Source organism: Bombina bombina, chromosome 2 (genome assembly GCF_027579735.1).
Source record: "Bombina bombina isolate aBomBom1 chromosome 2, aBomBom1.pri, whole genome shotgun sequence".
Lineage (NCBI taxonomy): Eukaryota > Metazoa > Chordata > Amphibia > Anura > Bombinatoridae > Bombina > Bombina bombina.
This window is the reverse complement of record NC_069500.1, coordinates 196,147,846-196,162,979: the sequence shown is the minus strand read 5'-3', so window position 1 is coordinate 196,162,979 and position 15,134 is coordinate 196,147,846. Positions and strand designations below refer to the sequence as shown.

General features: G+C 39.1%; 1 protein-coding gene across 4 annotated transcripts in view; it reads left to right on the top strand.

Moving 5' to 3' along the window:
- The window catches only part of ARHGEF28 (Rho guanine nucleotide exchange factor 28), an 813,355-nt gene that overhangs the window by 624,770 nt on the left and 173,451 nt on the right, over positions 1–15,134 (top strand). For all 4 annotated transcript variants that reach the window (XM_053701420.1, XM_053701419.1, XM_053701422.1 and 1 more), the window contains 3 exons: positions 3,839–3,983; positions 7,232–7,287; positions 10,229–10,280. In XM_053701420.1, coding sequence (XP_053557395.1) covers positions 3,839–3,983; positions 7,232–7,287; positions 10,229–10,280 — 253 coding nt within the window. The remainder of the gene's footprint in view (positions 1–3,838; positions 3,984–7,231; positions 7,288–10,228; positions 10,281–15,134) is intronic.

Genomic DNA, 15,134 nt, shown 5'->3' with positions numbered 1-15,134 from the left:
GTGTGGAGTTGCGAAGCTCCAGCTTTTGTCTGCTTAAGATGATTTTGGAAGATAGATCCTTTAAGGATCTCTGGCTGTTGTCTCTTCCATTACCCTTGCTCTGACCATGGTCTCAATGTTCGGGTGTTTTTCCGTCCTCGTTGCAACTCTAACCTTTGGGCTTGTCAGTGAAGAGGTGAGGTCGGTTACGGAGGGCCGTCATTCTGGGGTCAGGTAGTTGATCATTTATCCTCGATGCTCCGTTAGGAGCTTCGTGGGAGGTGTCTTCAGTTTGATTCTCTGGGATGGCGAGCAGGGTACAGGATTCTCATTCTCCTTCGGGTGTTGGTGGCTACCTTGCCTATGCGTGTAGCACGTACTATCGCTTGCCTATGAGATTTCTTTGCGATCCAAGTTCCCTGGGTGCTGAATCTTAGACCGTTAAGGAAGTCCTTTGCGACTCTTGGGTTGAGGCTATTGCTGGATCGCCAAGTCTACGGACTTTAGAGGTGCATTCCTCCTTGTAGGAGGCAGTTTGGGGTTCCTCTGGATGTTGGATAGTCAATTGATCCCGTTTTCAAGGACCCTGACCTAGGTCCGTGTCTCTCCTTGGATGTGTGTTGACAGTTCGATCTCACACTAGATGTTTGTGGTCCTTGGGCCTCTCCGTAGAGGCTTGGGCTCTGTGAGAGATGCCTACCATTTTGCGGCTTAGGCTTTAGGTCCTTCTGACGGTTCCCTACTGGTCTTCTGGTGCATTTACGCTGTTCCTGTAGACTCCAGGTATCTTCACCTGGGTTGGCGATATGGCCGAGGGGGTCTTACCTCTATGGTAGGGTGGTTTTCCGTTGTTTATTTATCTTCTCTTCTAGAGCGGAGGTAGGGTTCTCCGGGTTCAGAGTTTCCTTAGTATTTGGAGCGACCTGTGGGTCCTTGGTGGCTTGCCTTGTAAGGGTCTTTTCCCTTCTTGCATTCCAGAATCCTGCAAGGGGAGTTGCGATGTAGTTGCAGGAAAAAAAGAGGGGGAAAACGATGGCACTACTGGTGTTGTGTCCTATTACCAAGTAAACTGTCCCCTGTGGAATACTGCAGGAGAGAGATACTATAAGGATATATCTGGTGGGACTGAGGTGCTGTACATTAATGAGATACTTGAGAAAAACAAGAATTGCTAACGCAATTGAAAAGAATGTACTTAAAGGGACAGTATACACTCATTTTCATATAACTGCATGTAAAAGACACTACTAAAAAAGAATAAGACGCAGCGATACTGATATAAAAATCCAGTATAAAACTGTTTAAAAACTTACTTAGAAGCTGTCAGTTTAGCTCTGTTGAAAAGGTAGCTGGAAAGCCCACTGCAAGTGGGAAATAAGACACTCCCCCCCCCCTCCCCCTTCTTTTGCATATGAAAAGACCCTTTACACAAACAGGAGCAAGCTGGAGAAGGTAGATGACAGTATTCACATAAAACATTGGGGCTTGGTTAGGAGTCTGAAAATCAGAGCAATGTTATTTAAAAATAAGCAAAACTATACATTTATTTAAAAAAACAAAACTTTATGGGCTATATAAATAGATTATCTACAAAACATTTATGCAAAGAAAAAATGAGTGTATAATGTCCCTTTAAGTAGCACTCAACAACACTAAATGGATAAGCCACTATCTACTAGTATAGGAAAGGCCCACAAAATGGCAGGTTTTAAAACTTAACTAATGTTAATGCTAAAAAATATATATATTAAAACCACAGTAGGAGACAATGGGAATGACTGAAGTCCCACAGTCAAAATGTCTAGGGACAGAAATTATTATAATGCATGACCCCAATGGGTAAATTTGACTAAGGTGTGTACTTGGGGAGAATGGAGGGGGGGGTGGTATCTTGATAGGACAAAAAGGCAGGGAAATGTATGGTCAAACCGGTCCGCCCGTTGCAATGTAGTTTTGATTTTTATGGGGCTCCTGCTATATGTTGGATCCTGATATATGGATGCTGAGGGTCTGAGGGCCTTCTTCCCTTGGGACATGCTCCTTGTTTTTAGAGAAGACAGGCGTGTAGGGTTTTCGTACCCGAGTACAATGTCTATCCTGACTCATGGTAGCATACCGTTTGTAGTAACGGTCAGCCGTCTAACAGGGGGGCTTTGTTCCTACATTGACCCTTTCTTTCTCTTCCGGAAGTCTGGGACTCTTGTCTTTGGTTTTGACTAGCCTTTGGGCTGGGACCATTTTCTAAAGGGAAGATTGGGGGTTGGTTACTCTATGTAGGTTGACCGTTATCTTTAGAGTCAGTTCTCTCCTTTGTGGGAGGTCTTGGATGTCCTCCTCTTTTCTACTGGTGTTCGGTGCTGGGAAGGAACGCTCCTTGGAGCCCGATATCCAGAGGGCGGTGAGCCCCTGGAAGGTTTGCATTTGAGTCCAACTACAGCTATTGCACTTTGAGGGTGTAACCAGCTACAGCTAATTACACTTGGAGTGGGTGTTGGCAAGCTTTGAAATGCCTTTCAGTGTTTGGGTTTAGCAACGGTGAGCTTGCTACCTGGAAGCTGGTCATTGGGAGTTCCTGTTTAGACTCTTGGTGTTCTTTTTGGAGAACTCTTTATTAGCTGCTGGGATAGTTATCCTATTTCTTCTATCTCTGCTGTCTAGCTTGCAGGTCTAGATCTAATATGAGGCAATGGGGAACTCATGGTTTTCCTGGAGTACCTTGGGGTATGGTACAGGGTCAGGGATATGAGGGTGTTCCTAGAGTCCTTGTGGGACATGTTTCCCTTTGTATGGATCTCTTTTTATTCGGTCCTTGTGTTTCTAAGGAGTTTGTCTCCCTGGGCATTGCTATTGTACGACAATCATGGATTGTTCTATGTTCTGCAGCGTGATATGATCCTTTGGATCTTTCATGAGAATCTGTTCTCCTTTTTGGGGGCAGATCGAGGTCTTTGTCCCTCATTGGGAGTCGTGATCCGCGGGGCTGACTCATTGGAGGTTGTTTGGGCTTGACGGTCTCTGGGACTGAGTGGTTTAGTTCGGCTTTGGCGGCGGTGTAACTAATGTGCTGTTAACTGGGCTTCGGGTTTTCTCCCATATCGTCTATATTTTTTAGGGTGTCGTGTAATCAGGCTGTGGTGCCTCTCGAAGGGGCTGCCTTTTGTACCCACCTGTTGTTTGGAATCAGTGTCCTCTAGCTTGGGTATTCTTTCCCAAAAGTAATGAATGCAGCTGTGGACTCTTCTCTTAAATTATGCTTACTGGATAATTTCATTTTCAGAGTCCACAGCTCCCGCCCGTGTTCTTATCTTTGAGATGGCTGTATTTTTTTGTTCTTCTGGCACCTTTTTTCACCCTGATATTTCTCCTACTGTTCCTTGTTCCCTTGGCCGAATGACTGGGGGGTGAGGGAAGTGGGGGAGGTATTTAAGCCTTTGGCTGGGGTGTCTTTGTCTCCTCCTGGTGGCCAGGTTCTGTATTTCCCAAAAGTAATGAATTGCAGCCGTTGTCTTTTCCCTTCAGAAGAAAATTAAATTATCAGGTAAGCATAATTTGTTTTTATCAATATTTAGACAGCTAATGAAACTTAAAAAAATATATCTTCATGTTATGCTCAGACTTATCTTTTCTTTGAATGCATCATTCTATCCAGCATTTATTAAGTGTTTAATGTCCCTTTAAATTCCTTTTGTGGAACATTTTTATTAAAAAAAACAATTATTTAATTTGTTCATAATGATTTTGTTTTCTATATTCGCTGTTGATTATGTTTTCCTGATGTTCACTGCCTTTATTTATTTATTTTTATCCTTTTTTCTCCTTTATTTTTTCCCCCTATTTTTTTTAACAAATTATTATGAAGAACAAAACTAAAGACTCTAAAGAGAAGGAGAAGGAGAAGGAAAAAGTGAACAAGCACCATTTTGTGCCGGGTACATTCTCTGGAGTTGTGCCATGTTTAGTGTGTGAGAAAGCCCTCATGGGGAAGGAGTCGCTGCAGTGTTCTAGTAAGTGTCATGTCATGGATTTGATTGCACGCTGGGATTTGTACCAAATGCTAACATGTAAAACAAAGCAACAAAACTAGAGCCACGGTTTTGATGGTAGATAAGCTCAGTTTAAATGAAATTTTCAAAAGAGCATGCACTTTAAATTAAAGGGACAGTCAACACCAAAATTGTTATTGTTTAAAAAAATCGAAAAACCCTTTTATTGCCCATTCCCCAGTTTTACACAGCCAAAATGGTTTAATTAATATATTTTAACCTCTGTGATTACCTTGTATCTAAGCCTCTTCTGACAGCCCCCTGATCACATTTTTATTTATTTATTATCTATTGACATGCATTTTAGCCAGTTAGTGCAGTGTCATCCACAACTCCACGGGTGAGAGCATAATGTTATCTATAAGGCCAACATGAACTAGCAGTCTCTTGTTGTGAAAAGCTAATAAAAAAGCATGTGATTAAGAGGCTGTCTGGCTTAAAAACAGTCAGAAATTTAGAGGTTTAAAGGTTATAAAGTATAATAATATAACAATGTTGGTTGTGCAAAGCTGGGGAATGGGCAGTAAAGGCATTATCTATCTTTTTAAACCATAACAATTTTGGTGTTGACCGTCCCTTTCAAAAAGAAACAATTCTAAATTATTCTTTATTGAAACTTAGCTTATTTCTATAACAGTACATCTAGTTGGGCTCAGGGTTGTGCAGCTGTTTAAACACTATTTAGCAACTCTGCAGCAATATTTATAACTGTGTGTTACATATAGCACTTAAGTCACGTGCACAATCCAGGACCTACGTAGGTATGCAATCATGGAAAGGAGCTGTTTTTAAAAAATGAGTATACGGAATAGAATGAAACTAAAAATATGCACTCTACCTTAATCATTAAAGTTTCATTTTGACCAACATGCTCCTTGAATTCGAAATATGGGGAAAATAAAATCTTCTGTCACCCTTATAAATATTTACATTGGAACTATCTGAGAATATGTGTTTGCTAATACTATAATTATTGTTCTGAAGAGGAATAACTTTCCAAGTATGAAAAGAAAAAAAAAGAAGAAAAGAGCATGCAATTTTAAGCAACTTTCTAATTTACTCCTATTATCAATTTTTCTTTGTTCTATTGCTATCTTTATTTGAAAAAGAAGGCATCTAATGTTTTTTTTGGTTCATTACTCTGGACAGCACTTTTTTATTGGTGGATGAATTTATCCACCAATCAGCAAGAATAGCCTAGGTTGTTCAACAAAACTGGGCCGGCATCTAAACGTACATTCCTGCATTTAGAATAAAGATACCAAGAGAATGAAGAAAATTTGATAATAGGAGTAAATTAGAAAGATGCTTAAAATATCATGCTCTATCTGAATCACGAAAAAAAAAAATTGGGTTCAGTGGTTTGCTAGCTCTGACTCTCTGTCAAGCCTACGTCTTTCCGTAACATATTTATGTACTTGCTTAACATACTGGAACCAGCAAAGTGCTAAACCCCCATACATTAATGCCCATTTCCTCGTCAAACTGCAAGGCAGTGCCCCTGGACTGCCACAACCCGGCCCTAGGTCCCCTGTCGCGCCTCTGAGACACCCATACTGATCAATCTCATTTCTGGATCACTCTGACTCCCCCTTGAACTGAGCTAAGCCTCTTAGGTGTCAGGAGGTTCTCTCTCTCTCTCTCTCTCTCTCTCTCTCATGAATCTGGCATTCTTAGTTTGTTTAAAGGGCCACTAAAGTCAAAATTAAAGTTTCATGATTCAGATAAAGCATACAATTAAAAAAAAACTTTCCATTATCAAAACATGCACCATTTTTTTAAATGCACACTTTCTGAGGCTCCAGCTCCTACTGAGCATGTGCAAAGTGAACATTATATACATATATTCATTTTGTGATTGGCTCATGGCTGTCACATGATACAAGGGGATGGGAAATTGCGAGAAAATATTCTATTGCTAATTTTAAATTTAAAGTAAGTGATATTGCGTTGTCTTTTTAATTTGTGTGTTCGTCAGTTACTCAATTCTAATTTATTTAGTGGTCCTGTTCTCCATACAATTTACACTATAATCCTTTTAGTTATTGACCATACAATTTACACTATAGTCCTTGACCATACAATTTACACTAAAGTCCTTTAAGTTATTGACCATACAATTAACACTATAGTCCTTTTAGTTATTAACCATATAATTTACACTATAGTCCTTTTAGTTATTGACCATACAATTTACACTATAGTCCTTTTAGTTATTGACCATACAATTTACACTAAAGTCCTTTAAGTTATTGACCATACAATTAACACTATAGTCCTTTTAGTTATTAACCATATAATTTACACTATAGTCCTTTTAGTTATTGACCATACAATTTACACTATAGTCCTTTTAGTTATTGACCATACAATTTACACTAAAGTCCTTTAAGTTATTAACCATACAATTTACACTATAGTCCTTTTAGTTATTGACCATACAATTTACACTAAAGTCCTTTTAGTTATTGACCATACAATTTACACTATAGTCCTTTTAGTTATTGACCATACAATTAACACTATAGTCCTTTTAGTTATTGACCATATAATTTACACTATAACTATTTTATTTATTGAGTGACATATATTGTGTTTCAAACTTTCAAGTCCACTTGGGTCGCTCTGGTAAACTATGGTTGTATTTGGCCAGAAGAAAAGACTCATATGGTCCTGAAAATTCAGACTATAATTCAACACAAGTTAAAGGGACAGTAAACACCTTGATATTTTAATAAAACTGTTAATTATTCATAGTAAGACAACTTTGCAATATACTTTTATTATTTATTGTGTGCCCTTTTCATGTAATTTAGCTCTATAAATTTAGGATTTTCTAATTCTCAGAACTGGAAAGCACACTGGAGACTTATCAAGGCTAACCCTGCTACATACCCCCCTAATTGTCTTTAACAAGATGATTGTGGCTAGCCTTGTTGTCTGCAGACTCAAGCTCAGATTGGCTCTTTCAAAGAGGCAAATGGTGAGCGGAGTTGGCTTTTGAGAAGCAACAACAGCAAACAAGATGTTTAGATGTTTCTGATATGCAATTGTATTTCAAGACAATGGAAATGTCATCTAATTAAAAAGTGTTTATTGCCCCTTTTAAAGCTGAAGTGTGTTACTCTGCTATAAATCTGAAGAATGGAAAGGTGTATAAACTATTTGTGTATTTATTAATGAAAAGATACATGTTTTTTTTCCTTCAGACTGCAATGTAAACGTTCACAAATGTTGCAAGGATTCCACCCCTGCTTGTACCAAGGTAAAATATTGCTTTAAATTCATCTTATTATCAAGTGGTATATTTTATTGTGATATGAGATACATTCCTGAAGCTCAGTGGTTTTGTTATAATTGAAACATTTGAAAATATAGCTTTATCCTATGCAAAAAAAACACCAACATTTACATCTGTTGGGTCCACATATGCAGTACTGGGGGTAGTTTTATGCTTAGTATGGGTTTGTTTTTTAATTAGTGGTATTGTAAAATATCTTTTCATGATATTAAAGGGACAGTCAACACCAGAATTTTTGTTGTTTAAAAAGAAAGATAATCCCTTTATTACCTATTCCCCAGTTTTGCATAACCAACACTATAAATACACTTTTTACCTCTGTTATTATCTTGTATCTAAGCCTCTGCCCCCTTATTTCAGTTCTTTTGACACACTTGCCTTTCAGCCAATCAGTGCTCACTCCAGGGTAACTTCACGTGCATGAGCTCAATGTTATCTATATGAAACACATGAACTAATGCCCTCTAGTGGTCAAAATGCATTCAGATTAGAGGCAGTCTTCAAGGTCTAAGAAATTAGTATATGAACCTCCTAGAATTAGCTTTCAACTAAGAATACCAAGAGAACAATGCAAAATTGGTGATAAAAGTAAATTGGAAAGCTGTTTAAAATTACATTACCTATTTAAATCATGAAAGTTTTTTTGGGACTTGACTGTCCCTTTAAGCATTACACATTCATTGCCAGATTACAGGAACTATGTACTGTGGCATATTTACTATAAATCAAGTACATTGATTTATATTTGCAGCAAATGAATAGTTATGAACAGTACCCTTATTAGTGAGCAGACTCATTATGCAATCCTTGCTGTATTAATGGAAAAGGATGTTAGCCTGACAAATTTGTGTCCTGCTTTACTCATACACATTCAGAAGATCCTTGAAAACCCACCTATTCAGAGAGGCTTACCATCTCTCCTCCATCCCGCATCCGAACCAAGCTAATACATGTACATGAACTGCCTGACTCACTGTTGCAAATACAACCGATGTAACAAGCTACCCCAACCTTATGTCTCTGCACCCTAAACCTATAGACTGTGATCTCTCCGGAGCAGGGCCCTCTTCCTCCTGTGCTAGATTTGTTTAGTCTTGTTATGTTTTGTATTGTATCACAAATCTTTGTCATTGTATACCCCTGTCATTGTACCCAGCGCTACGGAATTTGGCGGCGCTATACAAATAAATGATAATAATAATAATAATAATAATATGTGCCTAGAATGGATATGGCTGCACCTCACTGACAAGGCCTATAGAAGGCCAGAACAATCGTCTTGGTTTGCCATATTCCTAGTTCAGGGCTGGACTGTCTTTTTTTAGATAGGATCAGACTGAAAGTTCTCCTCTGTGAAAGGCACAATTGGGATAAAAGTGGCTGGTCCCAGGTGGTGACCTGCCAAAAACCAAGCTACTGAGCCTTTGTTCATTCCTGGTTGAGTGCTTCTCTCTCTCTTCGTTTATTTGTAGTATGACACTAGTGAAAGTATCCCTAAGGGTGATGGGGCAGACCAGACGTGGACTTTTTGCCTAGAGCAGTGTTTCCCAATCGCAGTCCTCAAGTACCCACAACAGGCCTGGTTTTCATTATAGCTGACCCAGTGCACATGTGAAGTAATCAGCTGATCAGTAACCAACCTGCTCTCATCCATCAGCTGATTTCACCTGTGCTCTAGTTCAGCTATAATGAAAACCAGGACTGTTGGGGGTACTTGAGGACCACGGTTGGGAAACACTGGCCTAGAAGAATATGGCTGCACCTCACTGAGAAGGCCTACAGGAGACCAACATTATTGTCTTCGGTTTCCATATTCTTTGTTCAGGGGAGAATTGACTGGTATTTTTTCGGTGGGATCAGACTTATATACTTCAGGAAAGTTTTTCTCTTTGAAAGGCACAATTAGGATTAAAAAAAAATACTGCTCCTGACCGAGCGCTTCTCTCTCTTTGTGTGTGTGTGTGTTTTTGTTTGTGTATAAATACTTATGTTTTATTTTATATTGATGAACATTTTATTTACACCACTTTAAAGTATTCAAGACATTTTTATGTTTATATACAGGTACCAATCCAAAAATCAGGAGTTTAGAAATCTAGAATTATTTAGAAAGCCAGACTTTTTCATTAATTTTTATTTTTATATAAAGTTATTAAAAATCGCTATTTTCCCCATCAGTAAGTCACAATCTTCTCTGCCTGCAACATTGGTTTGGTTTTTATGTTCTAAAATGCAAATTGTAGTCAATATTTCTTTGGAACAGCAGCTATTACCTTATGATTACAGTACCGTACTATCTTTCTAATGGTACTATGTATACAAAAGTATTAAAAATTATATAAAACTACCTTAAGGTTACAGATATAAGTTGTATTATGACATGCAAATATTACCATAATGCCCCATTTTACAGATGCAAATATTCAAGAAATCCAAACTTTTCCAAAATCGAATCCTTTTCCGGTTAAAATCAGTTTGGATAAAGGGTTTTGTACCTGTATTTGTGTAAATATAAGGCAGGATATGCAGTCACCAATACAATATCAGCATATACTGGCTTTATTAATGCACATATGACATTTATTCAGGTAACTTTTGTGGGAACATACTCCTCCTCCTTCCTCAGACCATCTGGAGAAATCCAACATACCTAAAGGTCTGATAGTCCCTGCCTGTGTCATAAAAGGTAATAGATTACATGGCAAGAATACCAAATATCGCTTTACTGATTTATTCAAATTGAGATTTAGTTTAAAATTAGATTATTTGCTGAGTACACAAAAAGCAGTAGAAATAAAATATTTGGAATGTCCATATACACTATTACTCGATCCATACCTAAGAACATACACAGGTAAATCGTGAAAAGAAAGCTTTTTGATAATAATCTTTTCTTGTTCTACAGAAATTTCAGGAACGGTATCACACAAAAAACAAGCAGCCAGCAGTAATTTCAAGTAAGTGATGTAATTTAGTTGAGATATAATATGATTTTTAGGCTATAGAACTGGGATGGACAAATCTTTTACTGTACACATATAGAGCCACTGCTTCTGGCTCCTAACTACTCAGACTATACATATATATATGTATATAAAATCCTTCTCTGGTTCCTAAAAATATTTATCTGATTCTTCAATGTTTTGACTACCTCCAGAATTTCATGGAAATGTGTCGGTTCCTGCTATAAACACTTTGCCGTACAAAACATGTGTATCCCCTTATACCTATTGTAATTTACATATATTATTATCATTCATTTGTATAGCGCCGCAAAAGTTTGTAGCGCTTGTTCAATTAGTAACTGAAAAACATAAGGCAGTAATACTGTTTCTGGCACTTATAGAGATACGTTTTCTGGGTCACCTAATAGAATATAAGTAGACAACATCAATAGCTCTTTTTATAAATATAGCTTATAATTGATAACAAAATTAAACTGGAAAGTCACTTAAAATTGTATGCTCTTGAATTCCTTTAATATTTTCATCAGTAATTTATGCTATGTAAAAGAAGGTGTAGAGAGACAGAAAAATATAACGTTTTTTTGTGAAAATTTTTATTTACAGATCAATTCATTATGTTTTGGGCCAGATTACGAATGGAGCGCAAAATTGTGCGCTGGTATTAGAAGTGAGGTGCAATGCGAATGCGACCTCGCATTTGCATTGCAGAGAAACTTTGCGCTCAAGAGAGTGTGCTTCCATAGGTTCCAATGGGAGCCTCATTATAATGCCGTGAGACACAGCAGAGAACCTAGTGTAGTCATGCTGGGATGGCCAGCAAATTTAACCCCTTAACCACGCATGTCGTACAGGGTACGTCTTACACAAGCTGGTCTTTAAAGACCAGAGACGTACCCTGTACGTCGTTAAGGGTTTCAAGCGGCTGGAAGCGATCCTGATCGCTTCCAGCCGCTTTCAAGGTATTGCAGTGATGCCTCAATATTGAGGCATCACTGCAATACCTTTTTAGGCACACCGATGCAGAGAGAGCCACTCTGTGGCCCTCTCTGCATCGGTCAGTGATGGTGCTGATCGTTGCTGGGTGAGAGCCATTGCAGGGAGGTAGGTGGGTGGGCGGCCCATCACTGTGGAACTTTCTTCCGGCTGCTGTATATGCGGGAGCGCGCGCTGGAGGTGAGGGGCGGGTGCGCGCGCACCCACGATCTATGGCAATTGTGCAATTTTGTTTTTTGCTGGGAGAGGGTGGTGGGTGCTTAGGAGGGGTGATCGAGGGCTGATCTGGGTGTGATCTGGGAGGGGGAGGGTGTAGGGTATGGATGGGGGGCAGCTACACTACAGAAAATGTTAGGTTTCTCAAAAAAAAAATAAAGTTAATGTGCAAAGTGGGTACTGGCAGACAGCTGCCAGTTCCCAAAATGGTGACTAATAGTGGGGGGAGGGTTAGAGAGCTGTTTGGGGTGGATCAGGCAGGTTGGGGGCTAAGGGGGGGATCCTACACAGCAGAATGATTATTATTTTTTTAAATAATAAAAAAAAAAACTAAATAAAATTTTTATTTTAGTACTGGCAGACTTTCTGCCGGTACTTAAGATGGCGGGGACAATTGTGGGGTGGGGGAGGGAAGAGAGCTGTTTGAGAGGGATCAGGGGGTGGGATGTGTCAGATGGGAGGCTGATTTCTACACTAAAGCTAAAATTAACCCTTCAAGCTCCCTACAAGCTACCTAATTAACCCTGTCACTGCTGGGCATAATACAAGTTTGGTGCACAGCGGCATTTAGCGGCCTTCTAATTACCAAAAAGCAATGCCAAAGCCATATATGTCTGCTATTTCTGAACAAAGGGGATCCCAGAGAAGCATTTACAACCATTTGTGCCATAATTGCACAAGCTGTTTGTAAATAATTTCAGTGAGAAACCCAAAGTTAGTGAAAAAGTGAACAATTTCTTTTTATTTGATCGCATTTGGCGGTGAAATGGTGGCATGAAATATATCAAAATTGGTCTAGATCAATACTTTGCGTTGTCTACTACACTACCCTAAAGCTAAAATTAACCCTACAAGCTCCCTACAAGCTCCCTACAAGCTACCTAATTAACCCCTTCACTGTTGGGCCTAATACAAATGTGGTGCGCAGCAGCATTTAGCGGCCTTCTAATTACCAAAAAGCAACGCCAAAGCCATATATGTCTGCTATTTATAAACAAAGGGGTTCCCAGAGAAACATTTACAACCATTTGTGCCATAATTGCACAAGTTGTTTGTAAATAATTTCAGTGAGAAACCTAATATTTGTGAAAAAGTTTGTGAAAAAGTGAACAATTTTATTTATTTGATCGCATTTGGCGGTGAAATGGTGGCATGAAATATACCAAAATGGGCCTAGATCAATACTTTGGGATGTCTAAAAAAAAAAAAATATACACATGTCAAGGGATATTCAGGGATTCCAGACAGATATCAGTGTTCCAATGTAACTATCGCTAATTTCTCCAACATAGGTGTGTCCGGTCCACGGCGTCATCCTTACTTGTGGGATATTCTCTTCCCCAACAGGAAATGGCAAAGAGCCCAGCAAAGCTGGTCACATGATCCCTCCTAGGCTCCGCCTTCCCCAGTCATTCTCTTTGCCGTTGTACAGGCAACATCTCCACGGAGATGGCTTAGAGCTTTTTAGTGTTTAACCGTTTCCTCTCATCCCCAGGCTGGTAGCCAGAATCAATCAGGAGAGGGCATTGGTGATCTTGATAGCTCCTGCGTGGCCACGCAGGACTTGGTATGCAGACCTGGTGAATATGTCATCGGCTCCACCATGGAAGCTACCTTTGAGACGAGACCTTCTTGTTCAAGGTCCGTTCGAACATCCGAATCTGGTCTCACTCCAACTGACTGCTTGGAGATTGAACGCTTGATCTTATCAAAGCGAGGGTTCTCAGATTCTGTTATTGATACTCTTGTTCAGGCCAGAAAGCCTGTAACTAGAAAAATTTACCACAAAATATGGAAAAAATATATCTGTTGGTGTGAATCTAAAGGATTCCCTTGGGACAAGGTTAAAATTCCTAAGATTCTATCCTTTCTTCAAGAAGGATTGGAGAAAGGATTATCTGCAAGTTCCTTGAAGGGACAGATTTCTGCCTTGTCTGTGTTACTTCACAAAAAGCTGGCAGCTGTGCCAGATGTTCAAGCCTTTGTTCAGGCTCTGGTTAGAATCAAGCCTGTTTACAAACCTTTGACTCCTCCTTGGAGTCTCAATTTAGTTCTTTCAGTTCTTCAGGGGGTTCCGTTTGAACCCTTACATTCCGTTGATATTAAGTTATTATCTTGGAAAGTTTTGTTTTTGGTTGCAATTTCTTCTGCTAGAAGAGTTTCAGAATTATCTGCTCTGCAGTGTTCTCCTCCTTATCTGGTGTTCCATGCAGATAAGGTGGTTTTACGTACTAAACCTGGTTTTCTTCCGAAAGTTGTTTCTAACAAAAACATTAACCAGGAGATAGTCGTGCCTTCTTTGTGCCCGAATCCAGTTTCAAAGAAGGAACGTTTGTTGCACAATTTGGATGTTGTTCGCGCTCTAAAATTCTATTTGGATGCTACAAAGGATTTTAGACAAACATCTTCCTTGTTTGTTGTTTATTCTGGTAAAAGGAGAGGTCAAAAAGCAACTTCTACCTCTCTCTCTTTTTGGATTAAAAGCATCATCAGATTGGCTTATGAGACTGCCGGACGGCAGCCTCCTGAAAGAATCACAGCTCATTCCACTAGGGCTGTGGCTTCCACATGGGCCTTCAAGAACGAGGCTTCTGTTGATCAGATATGTAAGGCAGCGACTTGGTCTTCACTGCACACTTTTACCAAATTTTACAAGTTTGATACTTTTGCTTCTTCTGAGGCTATTTTTGGGAGAAAGGTTTTGCAAACCGTGGTGCCTTCCATTTAGGTGACCTGATTTGCTCCCTCCCTTCATCCGTGTCCTAAAGCTTTGGTATTGGTTCCCACAAGTAAGGATGACGCCGTGGACCGGACACACCTATGTTGGAGAAAACAGAATTTATGTTTACCTGATAAATTACTTTCTCCAACGGTGTGTCCGGTCCACGGCCCGCCCTGGTTTTTTAATCAGGTCTGATAATTTATTTTCTTTAACTACAGTCACCACGGTATCATATGGTTTCTCCTATGCAAATATTCCTCCTTTACGTCGGTCGAATGACTGGGGAAGGCGGAGCCTAGGAGGGATCATGTGACCAGCTTTGCTGGGCTCTTTGCCATTTCCTGTTGGGGAAGAGAATATCCCACAAGTAAGGATGACGCCGTGGACCGGACACACCGTTGGAGAAAGTAATTTATCAGGTAAACATAAATTCTGTTTTTGAAAAAAAAATGGTTTGGAAATAGCAAAGTGCTATTTGTACTTATTGCCCTATAACTTACAAAAAAAGCAAAGAACATGTAAACATTGGGTATTTCTAAACTCAGGACAAAATTTAGAAACTATTTAGCATGGGTGTTTTTTGGTGGTTGTAGATGTGCAACAGATTTTGGGGGTCAAAGTTAGAAAACGTGTGTTTTTTTCCATTTTTTCATCAAATTTTATAAAAAAATTTATGGTAAATTACAAGATATGATGAACTGTTTTTCCATTTAATGGCGAGAAAAACGGTATATAATATGTGTGGGTACAGTAAATGAGTAAGAGGAAAATTGCAGCTAAATACAAACACCGCAGAAATGTAAAAATAGCCTTGGTCCTTAAGGGAAAGAAATTGAAAAATGGCCTTTTCTTTAAGGGGTTAAATATATATTTACGTGTTAATTTGTGAATATACACATAATATCCCATAAATA